We start from the raw sequence: 18,844 nt of genomic DNA on the forward strand, positions 1-18,844 counted from the left end.
TTTGCTATCCTGTGCAATTAATTATAATAGTGCACTTTGTTGTTGTATTACCTTTAAATTCATGAAACGGTTAGAGGCTTCTGAAATGTCTTATTTACTGGAGGGGATTTCATCTATATCTAGATGATTTATTTCTATAGTGACGTCATGTATTTACATTGTATGTAGTAGAGTGATCAAGGCTACCCTTTCTGCATGTGTGATCATTATTTTACAAGGGTTAACTGTTAGGATGCCTTGCCATGCATTGTGGGTGGTTCTGGCAGTGAATAGGTTATCGAAGGCTACTGAAGACAGATCATGATAGGCAAATCCTGTTGCCATAACAACAGCACCTTGGCTTAATCTCTTAGGAGAAATGAATTGCTGCTGGTGGTGTAGCACATTACAGCTCCTCCAGGCTTATGAAAGCCACATGTTCCCTCTTGGTGTTTATGTAAAACTGCTGGATGTGTGAGAACAGTCCTTTATTTCCCCTCCTTTCAATAATGATTTATTAATGATTTTGGAAGGGTTTATGTAACGGTGTTCTCTGTTTTGGATACCGTTTTGTGGCCGCATAGTACCAAAAATTGAAGAAATGTTATATAACATCTAGCAGCACTTTATTAAATTTATTTTAAATGTGTTCTGCCCAAGTCCCAAACCGTATTCCATACAGAATCATTTCACCAGTACTGGCCAACGCAGTACCGACATCTATGTTATGCTCTGTGCCCTGAATGAGCCAGAATGAGCTACACCAGCCCCAAGCTTCACATCACTGTTCTGTATAAGGATCAGTTTGTATATAAGTATGGGTGTATATATATATATATATATAACCCCTCAGGCTTGAGAAAAACTTCAGTATCCATAATAGTTTGTGCTCAGTTAGAATGGTAAGAGTTCTAGTTGTCAAAAACTGCAGAGCCACCAGCTATTCGTCATTGCATTAATCCATTCCATGGCAGACTTGTGTGCTGTACATTTGCTCCCTGGCGTGTATCTCTTAGCACAGCACTGGGCCTCTTGCAGCCTTTCATTTAGAGCAGAGCTAATGGCTCACCTTGCCTGAGCCCTTTCATTAAAGGCTTTATTGCTATAACAGGCCCTAACAGGTACAAGTGTCACTAATTTAATGGTCTGCAGAGCAGTGGATTCCTGGTCATGGCACTCAGGTGATGGGCTAGAGGACTGAAACACGACATTCGCTAGGCAAGCACAACTACATGACTGCACTTCTTTGCAAGTGATTAGTCACTGTCCATCTCTTTATTATTGTTTTAACTGTTTGGGTGCTGGGTTTGTGTTCCTACTGCAAAATATATAGTGGGCAACACAGATAATATGTATATATAGTTTTTCCCATATACTGTACCTCAGGCAAACTGTCTTAAACATTTCTTTTTACCCCTAAATCCCCCGTGTTGTATAGACTTTACGTTTTAATTTACATTTTCCATACAATGCATTGGTCTTTGAAAATTTTATTGGAGTTAAAGCTTAATAACTACTCAACTTACCCTTATTAAAATAAGACAGCCTGAAATCTTACAAATGTTTCTGAACTACGGCTCAAGACCTATATTGTGCATATAACAGAAATTCCCAATCTGCAGCCTAACATGCCTTGCTGAAATGCAATTCCTAAAATCCAAAGGATGCTGGGAATTGTAGGCCAACAAAAGTTACAGATTATGTAAAAATGTCATAAGTTTCAAAGAGACCTTTGCACAAGTGCATATCCAGACTGGCTGGTACACATGTAAACACAGTGTTCCATTATTACATTGCTTCCCTTTTTGCACTCAGTAAGGCTTTCATCTGCCAGTGTCATGGCATTCACTTCTATTTATTTATAGTTTTAATCATATGCCTCATTGTACATATTGCAGTAGTTTTATTGCTATTATTATTCCTTTTCCAGGGGTTTTACATGAATGCTGACATTATACCTAGACTTTTTATAACTATATTTTTATGTTTTTGGCTAATCAAAAAAGTTTTTTATGATATCAAACATAAAGTGGCAGTGCAGACATCAAGGTGTTCACAGTGATTTACTATGTATAGAGCTTTCAGTAGAATGGGCAACTGAGTAATTTTTTTTCTTTTTTCTTTTAGCTGCAGGAAGCTGTCCATAGGAAGCTTGAAGGTGCACGGTCACCCCAAAATGGAGAACAGCAAAATGGGGTTTGTGATGGGAGATTCTCTCCATCTGCTAAACGGAGAAGGAAGGAGTTGCCTGGGATGGACACTCTTAACAATCTTTCCAACATGCCACTACCTTCAGTCTCTCCTCTTCACCAGCTCGATATCAAGCCTCATATACAGAATAGTGGGATCCATTCAGGTGGCTTGGAAGATGTAAGTAAAAATGGTGGGCAACAAGATATAAAACTTGCAGTGAACGGTTCCAGTGATCTAGAGGAAAGTCTCAATATACTCCAAAACAAAGAAATTAAGCACGAGCCTCTAGATGATGCTTCTGTAATAGACACTTCAGAAACATCTCTTTCTAACCAAAACAAACTTTTCTCTGACATCAACTTAAATGACCAGGAATGGCAGGAGTTGATTGATGAGCTTGCAAACACAGTTCCAGAAGATGACATACAGGACTTGTTCAATGAAGACTTTGAGGAGAAAAAAGAGCTAGATTTTCCCAGGCCCTCTGCCCAAACCCCACTTCCGCATGAAAGTGCCAGTGTAAAGAGTGATCCATCTCACTCTCCTTTTCCCAGTGTTTCAATAGGCTCTCCTCAGGTGAGGCCATCTTCATCTGGTCCTTCTTTTTCTAATGTGTCTTCTGTTTCCAGTATACCTTCTGTTTCTAGTGCTCCATCTACCTTAATGCTTGCTGGTTCACCAGCAAGTTGTGTTGTCCAGTCCCCGCAAACACCTACACAACCCCACACTCCTGGTCAGCCATCAACAAGACCTGGAAATGGTTATGCTATGAACCCCTCTTCTAATTCAGGGAGTGGGTCTGTAAACCTCCCAAGTGCTGATTTATCTCCAGCTGAGCAACTTAAACAAATGGCAGCACAACAGCAGCAGAGAGCAAAACTGATACAACAAAAACAACAACAGCACACAACCCAGCCTTCCAGCTGGTCGCCCGTGGGGCCACCATCCAGTCCATATGGAGGGGCATATGGAACAGAAAAACCAACCAGCCCTATGATGTACCCCCAAGTGTTTAACAATCAAACTCCTATTGTTTCTCCAATGGCAAACAATCCTCCAAAAACCACCATGAACAACTACCTCCCTCAAAGCCACATGAACATGGCAAACCAGCAGACAAACAATCTGGGTACAAATTCCATCAGCAAACCTTCTAATATGCTTAGTTATGGTAATACAAAACCACTATCACATTTTAGTGCTGAGATGAGTCAAAGGATGACTCCCCCTCTAGCCAACCAAAACAAGAACTCGCTGATACCCTACATACAACAGCAGCCACCAATGCCACAACAGATGAGCCATTTAAGTGAGGAGCAGAAACGTTTGCTTATTATGAAGCAGAAGGGACTCATGAACCAATCAATGGGATATCCTCCTCTTTCAGCACATGGACAGGTATGTCTCCATTTTCTTTTCATCTCTATGTATTTGATGATGCATTTTTATTTGCACTGTAAGCCTGTTGTGCTAGTGGTTCGAAACCTGCTATAGCAACAATGCTAAAACTGATCTATGCTTTGCTGCAGTTTATCAGATGGAATGAGAAACTTATACTTTACAATTACTATGTTTTACAGAGCCTAGACTAAAATATTCTTTGGTTTCCTGTAGATCGGTAATGGCCAATAGGTGGCCTGGGGCCACCTACAGCCCATTAACGCTAAGCTGCAGGCCTCAAGAAAGCTTTTGTGTGTTGACCACACAGTCTTTGATGCATTTTGTGTGAAAATTGAAAGCTATGCTCTCAATGTGATGCACACATTGGCTTACATAAATATGTGTGCAGTTCCTCTAACTTCCTTTTGGACCCTACCTTAACATACATGCCTGTGCAGTATTGATGAAAACAGTGTTGAAATGAGTTAAACTACCCAATCAAATATGGGCAAGTATGGCCAGCTTTACTGATGACCCCTCCCCCATGTAGGGGCACAACTAGGAGTAAGCAGAAGAGGCACATGCCTAGGGCGCCTTGGGGTGTTATGCATGTACCTCTTTTGTCCTGGATCTTGTTGTCCCATTGTTTACCTGGGCCTTTTGGGCAGTGCACGTGTATATTAGCTTGTTCGTCTAAGGCAGTGATTCCCAACCAGTGGCTCAGGGGCAACATGTATGAGCTGAATCCTTATGGGTTGAGCTTCTCACAGATAGTAAAGAATCTACCAAGCTAATTGTAGGGGTATGCTATAGACCCCCTAATGTAAGCGAAGAGGAGGAGGCCCAGCTCCTGTTGCAAATAGAAAAGGCTGCTAGTTTGGGGCAAGTGATAATAATGGGGGATTTTAATTACCCTGATATTGACTGGGGCAATAGTACTGCCAGGACAGTAAATGGGAACAAGTTTATAAACTTGCTGCACGACAACTTTATGTCACAGGTTGTTGAGGAGCCAACCAGGAACAATGCTATACTAGATCTAGTGATCTCTAATGACCCAGAACGTATAGCAAATGTGCAAGTGGTTGAACCCCTGGGTAATAGTGACCATAATGTTATTTCATTTGATGTTTGGTGCAGGAAACAAATTTACACGGGGGCAACAAAGACACTGAATTTTAGGAAGGCAAATTTTAGCTCCTTAAGGGCAGCGCTTCAGGGCATAGATTGGGGCATTATGTTTTCTGATAAAAATACAGAGCAGAAATGGTTGTCATTTAAAATGATATTAAATCATTACTGTTCTCAATTCATTCCATTAATAAGAAAAAGTAGAAGTGTTAAGAATCACCCCATGTGGCTTAACTCTGAGGTAAAGAAGTTAATAGGGAAAAAAAGGAAAGCTTTTAAGAAATATAAGTCAGAGGGGACAGTAGCTGCGTTTAATGAATATAAACACTATAACAAGTGTTGTAAAACAGCAATCCGGAAGGCAAAGATAGAAAATGAGGAGCGCATCGCGGCCGAGGCCAAGACTAACCCCAAAAAGTTTTTTAAGTATATTAATAGTAAAAAGATGCAGGTTGAGGGTGTGGCCCCATTGAGTTATAATAACAATATGGTTACAGCGGATACAGAAAAGGCAGATGTGCTTAACCAGTTCTTTTCTTCTGTGTATACAGTAGAGGAGCCAGTGGGCCAAGTCTCACCCAATAGCTTCACTGTTGCCTCAGCTCCAACTACACAGTGGTTGGCACAGGATATGGTGCTTAAAGGGTTACACACGATAAATGTAAACAAGGCACCTGGGCCAGATGGAATACACCCTCGGGTACTGAGAGAGCTAGGGGCAGAATTGCAGTGGCCCTTGTTTCTGATATTCTCAGACTCTCTTTCATCAGGTATGGTACCTAGTGATTGGAAGAAGGCGAATGTCACTCCCATATTTAAAAAGGGAATAAGATCTCAGCCTGGCAATTATAGGCCTGTAAGTTTGACATCCGTGGTGGGCAAGTTATTTGAAGGCTTGTTAAGGGATCACATTCAAAATTATGTAGTGGAGAATGGCATTATGAGCAGTAATCAGCATGGCTTTATGAAGGACAGGTCATGTCAGACCAATTTAATTGCTTTTTATGATGAGGTAAGTAAGAAGCTGGACAGTGGGGATGCAGTAGATATAATCTATTTGGATTTTGCCAAAGCATTTGATACCGTTCCCCACAAACGACTGCTTTCTAAGCTAAGGTCTATTGGTCTTAGTGAAGTCGTTTGCACATGGATAGAAAACTGGCTACAGGATCGGGTACAGAGGGTGGTTGTTAATGGCACATTCTCTACTTGGAGTAAGGTTCTCAGTGGGGTCCCTCAGGGTTCTGTACTGGGTCCACTTTTGTTTAATTTGTTCATAAATGACTTAGGGGAGGGTATTATGAGTAATGTATCAGTGTTTGCAGATGACACAAAACTCTGCAGACCAGTCAATTCTATCCAGGATGTGACATCCCTGCAGCAGGATCTTGACCAACTGGCAATCTGGGCAGCTAAGTGGCAGATGAGATTTAATGTGGATAAATGTAAGGTCATGCACCTGGGATGTAAAAATATGCAAGCCCCGTATAACCTTAATGGGACTGCACTAGGCAAATCCATAATGGAGAAGGATCTTGGAGTCCTTGTAGATAATAAACTTGGCTGTAGCAAGCAATGCCAGGCAGCAGCTGCAAGGGCAAACAAGGTTCTGAGCTGTATTAAAAGGGGTATAGATTCACGGGAGGAGGGGGTTATTCTTCCCCTTTACAGAGCACTGGTAAGGCCCCATCTAGAATATGCTGTTCAGTTTTGGTCTCCAGTGCTCAAACGGGACATTATTGAGCTAGAGAGGGTCCAGAGAAGGGCAACTAAGCTGGTAAAGGGTATGGAAAGTCTCGGTTATGAAGAAAGACTGGCCAAGTTGGGTCTGTTTACACTGGAGAAGAGGCGCTTAAGAGGTGACATGATAACTATGTATAAATATATAAGGGGATCATATAATAACCTCTCTAATGTTTTATTTACCAGTAGGTCCTTCCAACGGACACGAGGGCACCCACTCCGTTTAGAAGAAGGGAGGTTCCATTTAAATATTCGGAAAGGATTTTTTACAGTGAGAGCTGTGAAGTTGTGGAATTCCCTCCCCGAATCAGTCGTACTGGCTGATACATTATATAGCTTTAAGAAGGGGCTGGATGGATTCTTAGCAAGTGAGGGAATACACGGTTATGGGAGATAGCTCTTAGTACAAGTTGATACAGGGACTGGTCCGATTGCCATCTTGGAGTCAGGAAGGAATTTTTTCCCCTCTGAGGCAAATTAGAGAGGCTTCAGATGGGGTTTTTTGCCTTCCTCTGGATCAACTTGTAGTTAGGCAGGTTAGGTATAGGCATTATGGTTGAACTTGATGGACGTATGTCTTTTTTCAACCCAACTTACTATGTTACTATGTTACTATGTTACTATGTTGCTCACCAACCCCTTAGATTGTGCTCCCAGTTCCCCCAAACCAGGTAGTTATGTTTGAATTCCTGACTTAGTGGCAAGTTTTGGTTGAATAAAAACAAGATTTCCTACCAAATAAAGCCTCCTGTAAGCTGATAGTGTGCATAGAGGCTGCCTAATAGCCAATCTTAGCCCTTATTTGGCACTTCCATGAACTTTTATGATGCTTGTGTTGCTTTCCAAGTCTTTTTACATTTGACTGTGGCTCATGAGTAAAATAAGTTGGGAACCTCTGGTCTAAGGCACCCAGCCAGCTAGATGACATCAAGGGACTGAGCATTGATGTTAGGGGTGGGTTGATGATGTATGATGACAGGGTCATGACATGATGGGGCAGGGACATAATGAAAAAGGCTACAAATTGAGCATGTGATACCTCCCTGATATCTGAAACTGCAAATGACTCCAGGTTACTCACAGGGCTTGGACTTGTGTGGGCAAGGCTTACTGGAGCTGCTACCCCAGGGGCCCCGACACCACTTCAGTGGCTCTGCCCACCTGCCCCATCCCCCCACACATGGTTACTTTGGGGCAATTGGAGGAGTGCAGCAGGGTGGAGATGACAGCAGGAAGCAGCAGATAGGGATCAGTTCTAGCTCCAGGGCCGGGCCTACGGAATTTTCTCCTGATATCCTGCCAGCCCCGCCCGACCCTGACCAGCCCTTATATTGTGTATGCCATTGAGTTTAATTCACTTCCCCCTACAGTTAATGTCTGGCTTTGTGGGTTTACTTGTTGATTTACTGATAGGAGCACAATGAATTTACACCTTGTACAGTTTAATTACTGTGCTAGCAGATAATGAAACAAATGAAAAATGGAGATATATGTTCATTATGGGTGAACAAAGACCCAGACCACTTCCATTTAGCATTCAGGACATTTGGGGAGAAGCTGGAGGATGTAATACATAGGTGGTAGGTTGTGCAGTGGAGGTTTGTAAAGGTGGCCATACACGGACCGATTTTTTACTTACAAACGACCGATTCCCGAACGATCCGATGCTATCGTTAAGTTATCGTATAGTTGGTGGTGTACGAACGATCGTCGGCCCACTAAACGAGCCGACATTATCGTCCCCAAAATCGATCGGCCAGGTTTAAAAATTTTGGTCGTTTAACGATAAAATCTGCCAGTTGGTGTGAGTGTCAGACATTTGTCTTTCAACGATTGTTCTCTGCGCATGTCACGATTGCCAGCAGCGGAAGTCAACGACATTCGATCGTACGTAGATGTACGATCGTACGTATTTTACGATAATGATGCGACGAAATCTTTCCCGAATTATCGTTGCCCGTGGATGGCATATCGTATGGGAACTCGATCGCCATACGATCGTTTGTCGATATAATCGTTCATCGCACAACGAGCGAAATCGCCTCGTGTATGGCCACCTTAAGGGAGAGTTTTTGATCTTTAGAGGCTCCCAATTCCTTATTTGGATCCTATTCTGAAATAGTTACACAATGTGCATTGAAATATAACATAAACTCTCAGCCAAATATTTGCCAAAGTTTGCATAAAGGTGATGACACACGAGGAGATTCTCTACGATTAATCTCCTTTAGCAGAGGCAACAATAGACTTCATAAAGCCAAAGCAATGCATACCGGCGATTTACATTCTCTGAGAGGAGATTAGTCGCCATTGCTAGAAGAGATTCATTACCCTAAAGATGCCCATACGCCACTGGATCTCTCCACAACCTGATTATCACACAACTTGGCTTACATGCAGAAATCAGCTGAAGTGCCAGACCGAATCTGGGCATGTCTGCTGTCCATCTATATACTGAGTCATCTGAAAATTATTATATAAACAAGGAGGCATTTGTGAAAGGTAATAGACTGATGTAAGTAATGATAATTAGACAAATAGATATTTGTGCAGAGAAAAAGAGAAACAACATGCAATACACAGTAAACAAGATCTTGGTTCCTCTTTAACCATTGTGAAGCTATAAGGTTTCCAAGCCAAAGAGGAAATCTGAACAAGATGTAGTAGCACTGACAGGAGAGGAGAGTGAAGCTGGACTGCAGTTCCCACAAATTCTACTGAGCAACTGTAGATGTAATGGTTGCTGGGCATTAGGGGAATCTAGAAAATTATGATTAAGTATTATAACTTTTAGATCCAGGATGTAATTTTCCATGGAAATGTCAGTGTGCCTTGCCCTCGTTCTATTGCATATGGGCTTATAGCACCCTTGTAAGCTCCTGAATTGGTCAATATTTGTATGTTTGAGGGATGTACCCTTGTATATATATATATATATATATATATAGTTCCTGCCGAATGCACTGTATTGATAGGGCCAGTCCAGTGGCAAAAACTATAGAGAAAGCAGCAGGGTTTCCTACTTTTTGTGAGAGCACATGCGCACCCGCTTGGGAAGGCAGCGGGCATGTAAATGTGAGCAGGGACGGAGGGGGTTTTCAGTGCACGCCGGGCCCCTCCCAAAATACTTTGCATGGGGGCCAGGCAGCACTTTGGTATGCCCCTGGGGCTGTCACAGGTCTCTCAACAGAGTGCACAGACCTGCCGCAGTTCATGTCTGGTGGAATGCAAGGTGAAAAAAAACGACATAATAAACCTATTATTTTCCTGTTTATTCCGTGGTTAAATTTCTCCCGTTTTACAGTGGTGACTACATGCAAAGTTAACAAACTTGTATCATCTTTCCCCTCCTTCCTAATATGCTTTTCCTCTTGACTGGTTTCTGTTCTGCTATTTAAATATAAATTTGAAGGAGGACAGTGATCACAGTCAAAGCTGAAATCTAATAAAACCTAAGCTTTGATAATTTGTTAAACAATATAGATTTAGGACTGTGTATTTAATAGCCAATGAGAAAAATACATACTTTACTTCTCCATATTTCTTCTTTTTTGCAATCAGTTTAGATATCATGGGCAATGGTAAGGATGATGCTTATTGCAGTGAGTACAAAAAAGGATAAAAGCAACCCATGTAGGAGAATGGGATTAATGAATATCTGTCACCTCTATGCACTCATATGAAAAAAAAAAATTTAGTTTAATAAATATGATAAATACAGTAGAACAGTGCTGTCCAACTTCTACGGTGCCGAGGGCCGGAATTTCTCTAGCATACATGGTGGAGGGCCGCTAATGGAAGCCAGTTTTGACCACTCCCCTTTTTGAAACCACACCCACTTCAAACCACACCTATTTTATCACAATGGTGGTAGCACAGCAAAATCCCAAATGCTTGGTCCTTACTGTGGGGATATCAACCATCATTCATATGTGAAAGAATTATGTCATATTAAGATATACCCATAAATTCCATATGCCTCCTCTTCCCCTGTGGATAGCAGAGCAACCCCCAGTACATAATTACACACCTTAGGGACCATTTAATGGCTATTTCCAACTGCTAACAAACTCCCACAACAAACCCCCTGCCAGGTTCACCTCCCACAAGCAGCATAGGGCAAGCAAAGTATGGCACACACAGGGAGCACTCTGCCTGTCCTAAGCTGTCTGTGCGTGCCATACTCTGCCTGTCCTACCCTGCCTGTGTGTGCCATACTCTGTCTGCCCTACCCTGCATGTGTGTGCCATACTCTGCCTGCCCTACCCTGCATGTGTGTGCCATACTCTGCCTGTCCTACCCTGCCTGTGTGTGCCATACTCTGCCTTCCCTATGCTGCCTCTGTGTGCCATACTCTGCCTGCCCTACCCTGCCTGTGTGTGCCATACTCTGCCTGCCCTACCCTGACTGTGTGTGCCATACTCTGCCTGCCCTACCCTGCCTGTGTGTGCCATACTCTGCCTGCCCTACCCTGACTGTGTGTGCCATACTCTGCCTGCCCTACCCTGACTGTGTGTGCCATACCCTCCCTGACCTATGCTGGCTGTATGTGCCATACTCTGCCTGCCCTACCCTGACTGTGTGTGCCATACTCTGCCTGCCCTACCCTGACTGTGTGTGCCATACCCTCCCTGACTTATGCTGGCTGTATGTGCCATACTCTGCCTACAGTACCTATGTCTGAGGTGTGAAGAAGTGAACAATGGGAGTGATTACAGCCTGAGCCTGAGGTGTGAACACTGCAGGGGGTGAACAATGCAGGTATTAAAAGGTGTGAAAAACACAGGGGATTACATTTTTAAACAATACAGAGGGATTACAGCCTGAATCTGAGGTGAGAACCATGCAGGGGGGGCAGTTAATCTCAGTACTGATACCATTTAATGCTTACTCAAAGGTAAGCCATCAAAGCAGCCAGACAGGTGGGGGGCCTCACAGAGGGGGGTCGCGGGCCGCATGCGGCCCGCGGGCCGCCAGTTGGACAGCACTGCAGTAGAAGAATAAAATTGGTTTTACAGTGCTGTGGGTAAATATCTGCCGTGCAACTTGCGATTCCCCTATACTGTATACCAACAGACTGTATTACAACTGGGGAAAAAATTCACCTGCTGACAAATTCATGCGTTGCATACTAATCAGCATTGCCTGCTGCTGTAACATCCCTGCTCTATGGCTGTCACAACAATGCCTTGGTTTTTACTAGGTTTCCAGTTTTACTTGGTTTCCTAAGGGGCAGGCAGCAGTATAATAGATATTTTCCCAGCTTATTGTTGTATTTAACCACTTACCTGCCGCTGATTGTAGAATCCAAGTAACTGGTTGCAAAATGCTTGACTGCCTGTGCTATAGATTCTATATTTCAGGGGTTGTCTGGCTAAATGTGGCACAGCAAGATCACAGTCAACCAGCAGTGAAGGGTTTTTGCCATTTACAAAATATTTTTTTTTATACTGTGTATATTGTACAGTAAGAAAAAAAGCATTTGTGATCTATTTTTTTGTTTGTTTGTTATAAAATTATTCAGATGATGCATGTAGAAAAATTAAGTTTGCTTTCAGGGCAGAATGCTGCTATTGCTATGGAAGCCCACCAAGTAAAGTCTGAGTGAGGACCACATCAGTGAACTGATGCCAGTGCCAAGCCTTGGGCTGATTGCGCCCAAGGCAGGACCCAACTCTTATTACCCCTCCCTCTCCTCCATCGGTCCCCCTTCCTCCACCCCTACTATTTGCGCTACTCGCACTACTCAGTGGGGGATTGGTCCTGTCCAGTCGACATCTGGCCAATTTTTGTCTACCTTTCGGAGGGCCCCATAAACAGGCAGATAAGCTGTCGAGTCAGTCTTAAGCTGGCCATACATGCGTGTATGGCAGCTCAACGAGGCGACCAATATTGCAAAAGGCTGCGGGCAGGGCCCTCTTCACCTCTTGTATCGGTTATTGATTGCTTTATATGTTACTCTGTATGTCCAATGTATGAAACCCACTTATTGTACAGCGCTGCGGGATATGTTGGCGCTTTATAAATAAATGTGAATAATAATAATAATATCAGTCGGCCAGGTTAAAAGATTTTGATCAGGCACCATTGAAGACACCTGAGCAAAATCTATGTTCAGGGCTGAATCGGCAGAAGGAAGTAGAATTCCTATTGTTTCTACCTCCAGATCTGATTATTCCACCCTGAACGTCTGTGGAGGGTGGGAACAATCTTTCGTGCGACTACCATTGGTTGCACGAAAGACTAAAAATTGCTACGTGTATGGCCACCTTAAAGAACCCGTATGTATGGCCACCTTTAGATACTTCAGGAACATGGCTGAATGTTAATTGGGTTTTTATGGCGTAAGCTCTTATTTTACAATATTATAAAATTATGGTTAAATAGAGAAAACAACAGTATTTTGCTATATCTATTAGCTTAAAATAAACCAGGTTGAGCAAGGGACCATTGTTGGACCTCAAGAGAGGGCTCAAATGAAAACCTCTGTGTTATGGTTCTGTTGAAACCTCACACATCCCATTCCTACTGCTTGGTTGTACCGTGTGCCACTCATTCTCTGGTGTATATGTCTCTGAACTTACTTGCTGATTCTCTTTACCTAATATGTTGCTGACCCTGCCTTCCAGACTAGTAACTGTGCCAGTTTTTGCACAATATGATTGGGAACCTTTTAGAGCTGATCAATCCAGCTATAGATACAAGATATATAGATGCTATAGATGCAAGATGGGTTCTCATGCTATTTAGGATGTTTCAACATGATCCCCTTACTACACAAAACATGATCTTGGGCCAGGCCATGATGCTGAGACACTGCAATCATAGGCCTGATCAGACTGTCATATTGTGCATCTAAAAACTGTGAATCCACTGATAAAGGAGAGAAAACAGATTTGTGTGCAAGAATATAGCAATGTGCAAGAATATAGCAGTGTGCAAGCTGTAGAAAGATCTACCAAGGGCAAAAGCAGTTTTTATTTTCTTTCATTTGCCATTTTTTTTTCTACAAATCTGATAATGAGATGAAGTATAGTTATATCAAACATGTTATTAATAGCCTGTGGATTTTTTACACTTCCAATTACAGAATGAAACCTACACAGTTTGCAGTATAGTACATAGAGTGCAGGCCTCCAGTCAAACCCAGGAGTATACATTGTGACTGCAAGGCTACTTAACCTATGCTTTGTGGGTTTGTTTAACAGTGTAGTTAACCTTGATAGGAGGGCATTAAAAAAAATATTTATGCATTGCACATGGTTCCATCCTGCCTTATAACTGTATAGCAGGTTATTGGCTGATTTGGCTGTATATAAACATCCCGGGGAGAAGGTCAGGAGCGCCTGACCCCCCTATTAACATGTCAATGAGGATAGCTGGTGCTCCGAGCTTTCCTTCCACTACATGTGCAATGAGCCTCATTAATTACATTTAGAAAGAAAGGCACACTGCTAGAGAAGGAAGGGGCGCATAAAAGCAGTCTTGGCTCTACGTGAATGGGAATAATTGGATGGTTGGCAGCATGTTAAATTGGTGGTCTATCCAAATAAAAAGATCGTTGTTCTGTAAACATGAAACCAAATGATAATAAAAGGCAGGGTGGCTCACTTTCTGCAAGACTAAATAGATTCAGCGTGCTGCAGGTTTTTTAACAAATCTGCGTCTTGCTCTCCATCGTATTAAAGGCTTGCTTCCTTTATTTTTGGCAAACAAAAGGCAAGCGTAATTGGTAGGAGAATGGGCGTTTGAGCAGTCCTGTATTATTTGATGCTGTGCCCCCATTAGTCTGCTTTGGCAATGCCTGACGTTTGTGTCTGTCACACTGATTTCAGCTAAATCTCATTTTACTGTAGGAAAAAAGGAAAGGAAAAAAAAAGATTTTCAGTTGGAATGGTTTGTATGAGTATGTCCAGAATGTGCTCTCCTACTGAAATGCAGCGACCATGACCATCTATAAATGTGGCGGGGCTGAGGGCAAAACGGCTTTTTTATTTATATAAAGTAAGAATATCCTGTGTATGAATGGCGCTGCTGTTACAGTAAAGCTTTTACTACCACCCATCTTTGATTTCCTTGACCTAGATTTTATGACAGAATATGTGCTAATATGTTTAGCGGTGTCTAATATCCTATGTGCTAGTATGTTTTTCGAAACTACCCTCAGTAGTAATTATTGAGCGGCTTGTATGTTGAAAAAAAAGCAAAGTTAGTATATGGGTCTATCCCCTTCGTTAATCATTTGTAGAATACTATTTAGTTGATATGTGGCCTTTATAATATTATTGCACATGTCCTACATTTTATTTGGCCACTTAGATCAGGTGTCCTCAGCAGTGATGTCAAGTTGGATGGAGAAAGGCCCATTAGTAAATGTTAGACTTGTGTTTGTCACTCTCTGATACCATATCTCCATCATTCCTTAAAGGAGGTGATGTGTGGAGTGGTACCAATCAAACCTGCTGGGGAACTGTTAGGTAGTGTGTAGTAGATAGTATGTATAAACCTCTGACATGCTACAGGGCATATTATTTTACAAATGGCATTATGGGGGCACTCACAGTATGGGGTATGAAGGAAGCTAAGCATTAATGAATGGTGTTGTTTTAATGAATGGTGTTGTTTTAATGAATGGTGTTGTAGGACAGATCTTCATGATGCTCTCATGCAGCTGCCCATATCTAAGCCAACTGGCTGGGCTAGAATCTGGCATTTATCATCAACTATAATTTGAGCTTCTTTGTGCCATATCATATAAGATGAATTTAAGAAATTATTTTCACGCTGTCAAGAAACTATACATTTTTTAGCTTAGAGTCATATGGGGGACTATGGCATTGCATGGCAGGCGAAAATTTGTCCAGTCTGAGATTCATAACCCTTTCTGGAAAAGGAAAAAACAAGACTGTGCCAGCAGAAGTAGGAGGTAAGGAGATCCTGAACAAAAATGAGGGCACATTAGGGGGCTTGGACCCATAAAAACAAAAACCACTTCTGCAAGACATAATCCTTTTTCCTCTCTTGATTTTGGTAGATTTACATGCAATATGTAGAATGTAATTTTCAGCTAACCTTAGTTGTATACAAAATTCATTCTACCAGACATTAAATGTGTTTGAAATGAAGTTGTTTGTTTCTGTATGTGCTCATTGTCTTGCAAGAAGGCCTTAGGCTACACAAGGGTTAAAATCTCTTGTCCATGCAATCATTTGCATTCAGCTATTTGCCCAAGACATGTTATTTTGATCGCTGGCTCTGGCCCATGCTCCTACAAATGGAGGAGGATGGGAGGATTAAATGAAACGGGAGCAAACGCTTGATTTCTTTTTGTCTATTAATCTGTCTTGGGCGCTGTTAAATATTTTCTGCCCCCACCATTCTCTCATTCTGTTGCTAGGAAAAGCAAATGGGAGGTAAAAGTTCAGCAGTGCTCTGCATTGCATGGCAGCATAGAGACCTTTTTAATGAAGAATAATGAAGAGTAATTGCATATCTGTAATAATATCAAACTTCCGAAGTCAAGGGCAATTGGACGCGTCCCAAGAATGTGCCGTGCATGAAGCGTACTGCAGTGACCATCTTGTGAAGAGATCCATCTTGTAAAAATATGCTCGTCCTACCAAAGGCAATTTGTACTTTGTCCAAAGCTCATAACAAACCTTCTGATGTAGCCAAAGGGTAACTGCCGAATTTTGTTCTATTGTATTTCTTCTTTATCCACATATAGATAAATATATGTAAGGCTGCAAAAAATAAGAGCTGTACAGAAAGCAAGCATTGTGTATATCTGAGTTACTGCCTTGTCCTACCTACACTGGCTTCCTCTAATGTCCCATTGTTATTCTCTAGACTCTTGAAGTAGCTCTTGTCCGTGCAATAAATACAGAGCAGCAAAAGTGTAAAATCCACATGGAAATTTAAAGGTCAAAATGTTGTTTTTTTTGTATTGGTGCTTAAAGATATGCCTTCCTTGCACAATTTACTGTAAGTCCATTCTGCAGGCTCAGCACTGACAGTGGGGACCTCTCCTAGGCAGGTCCTACAGTTTCACTACTTACAGCTAATAGGTTTCATGATTGTAGTACAGGTATGGCACCTGTTATCCACAAAGGGGTTTTTCAGATAAGGGATCTTCCCATAGTTTGGATCGCCATACCTTGTGTATTAAATAATCTTTTAAATATTAAATTAGCCCAATAGGATTGTTTTGCCTCCATTAAGGATTAATCATATCGTATTTGTATCAAGTACAAGGTACTGTTTTATTATTACAGAGAAAAAGGAAATCATTTTTAAAAAATGAAATTATTTTTTGTAATGGAGTCTATGGGAGATGGCCTTCCCGTAATTCTGAACTTTCTGGATGACAGGTTTCCAGATAATGGACCCCATTAGTTAAGTGCTTTAGGGCCACAGTGAGCCAGGACTGCTGTTAGGGTCTCTGACAGCAATGCTTGTTTATGCACCTATATCTACAACCCAATCCCAAATGTTATTCTAGCAAAGGGGCCCACATGGTAGCAGCAGTCCTCTCACTACCAGGCAGGCAAAGCAGAATATTTGGCTTCCAATGGTGATCATAAAGAAGGCACTGCTATTTGATGAGGAGACCGTACAGTCCCCAAGATTTCAGATGGCATCCCTTAAGCCTTTAGGTGGCCTGTAATGCTGAACAGGACTTAATGATATTAATGAGATTTTACCCTTTAGATGGATGTAATCCCAGTAGGTGGATACTGTTTATTGAGATGGCCAAATGGAATGGTTGATCACAATAGTGGTTTGACACATATGACAGAAATGTAGGCATTTGAGATATTAATGTATGTGTGGCTGAGGCAATTTTCATTATTTCATTGTAAGGGTTATAGGATGAGAGAGCAATCCATGATATTTTTACAGATCTAGATAAAGTACTGATACAGACAGATGGAAAATTATTCTCTCGCTTGAGTAATCCCAGCAGCAGTGCAGCCCAGGAAGAGGCAGGGTATAATTCATATTTATTCACACTTAATTTCTAAAATCTTCAATGAAGTCTATGATTAATTCAGTCATTTGTGGTGTCTGGGTGTTACCTGTGCCTCATGCTCATTGTATGCGGAAGGAGCAGGCGGTAGCAAAACTGGAGCTAGAAATGAGACACAGATGGGTGCAGCTCAGAATGAGCGCAACTTCTACTCCAGATCTGAGAAAGCTCTCCTCCTGGCGATTTGCCCTTGGGAAATACTGGTTGTGTGAAAAAAAATGGTTGTGGTGCTTCCCCTGCCTAAGTCTGCAGTAATAATAAATGTGTATTTAGTGCACAACAATCAATGCACACTTGTAAAAACTGAGTGCCAGCTCCCTGATGTCTAATAATAAATGGAAGCTGCCGAACACTAACTTTCAGAAGCTCCGGCACACCCTGCCATGCCGGCAAACAACAGCACCCCTAATATTATTTTCTCATTGCAGTTTTTTGTGTTGTGCAAATACATGTTGTGCTGCTCTTTGCTACGGCTCACAAAAAAAATCCATTCTCTAGCTGTGTGCTCCCAGCGGAAGACTTGTGAAACTGACATGATTATCTCCACAGTGGCACTGGGCTGTGAAAATGACTGATCTCTAGCCATTTAAACTTGAGTCATGCGACATACTGCATAAAATATTTCATCTCTTGTTGCTTCTAATGCAGTGCTCTCAGCCATTTGAGACACTTTATTGGAAATTGGATGTTTGGGAGTGTGAGCCCATTAAAAGACTTTAGATGGAAATCTTTTTTTTTTTTTTTAAAGGTTGGTCTATATGTCCATGATGGCGATTCTCTTGTGTAATTTATGGGATGATATAAAGCATGCTGGGAAATTTGACTGTCTGCATTTTCATTTCTTTAGATTGAATATTGGAAGGAGGAAAAATACTTTACAAAATAGAAGTACTGTTCTGATATTATTTTAAAACATAGGAGACATATCCTTATAATACAAAAGAGTCATGAATAACCTGTAAATAATATTCTTATAAATGGTGCTAAGTGATGTCATCAGTTATAATCCGTGCACAGGAGTTCCATTATGGGTATAAAAGCACTCGCCCCTCAGCCTTATGCTTTTATAATGTCATAGAACTCCTCTGTGACTTATAATATTCTTAAATTTTACAATAGGATGTTCCTTATTCACTATATAAAGTGATGCTGTAATTGGTCACCTCTGTCAGATGACAGATTAACAGGAATATCCAAGCTTTGCCCCTCCTGCTGTTGTTGAACTACATAAACCGGGCTACAACATGTGATAAGTTTGCAAATAATAGGAATAAAATAGAATCAAATCATATTTCTTGTTATAGAGCTCTTACCATTTTATGTCATTTACTGGATTTGCTTACCGTGATTTACAGTAAAGCTGGGAGAGAGCAAATTACTTTGCAGTGT

At 41.6% G+C, this 18,844-nt stretch overlaps 1 protein-coding gene across 2 annotated transcripts in view; it reads left to right on the plus strand.

Annotated features, from left to right (window-relative positions):
• maml3 (mastermind like transcriptional coactivator 3) overlaps positions 1 to 18,844 on the plus strand; it is a 209,311-nt gene that overhangs the window by 131,005 nt on the left and 59,462 nt on the right. For both annotated transcript variants that reach the window (XM_004911123.4, XM_004911124.4), the window contains exon 2: positions 2,107 to 3,570. In XM_004911123.4, the coding sequence (XP_004911180.2) occupies positions 2,107 to 3,570 (1,464 nt within the window). The remainder of the gene's footprint in view (positions 1 to 2,106; positions 3,571 to 18,844) is intronic.

The sequence above is a fragment of the Xenopus tropicalis genome, chromosome 1, assembly GCF_000004195.4.
Source record: "Xenopus tropicalis strain Nigerian chromosome 1, UCB_Xtro_10.0, whole genome shotgun sequence".
In the NCBI taxonomy this organism is placed as follows: domain Eukaryota; kingdom Metazoa; phylum Chordata; class Amphibia; order Anura; family Pipidae; genus Xenopus; species Xenopus tropicalis.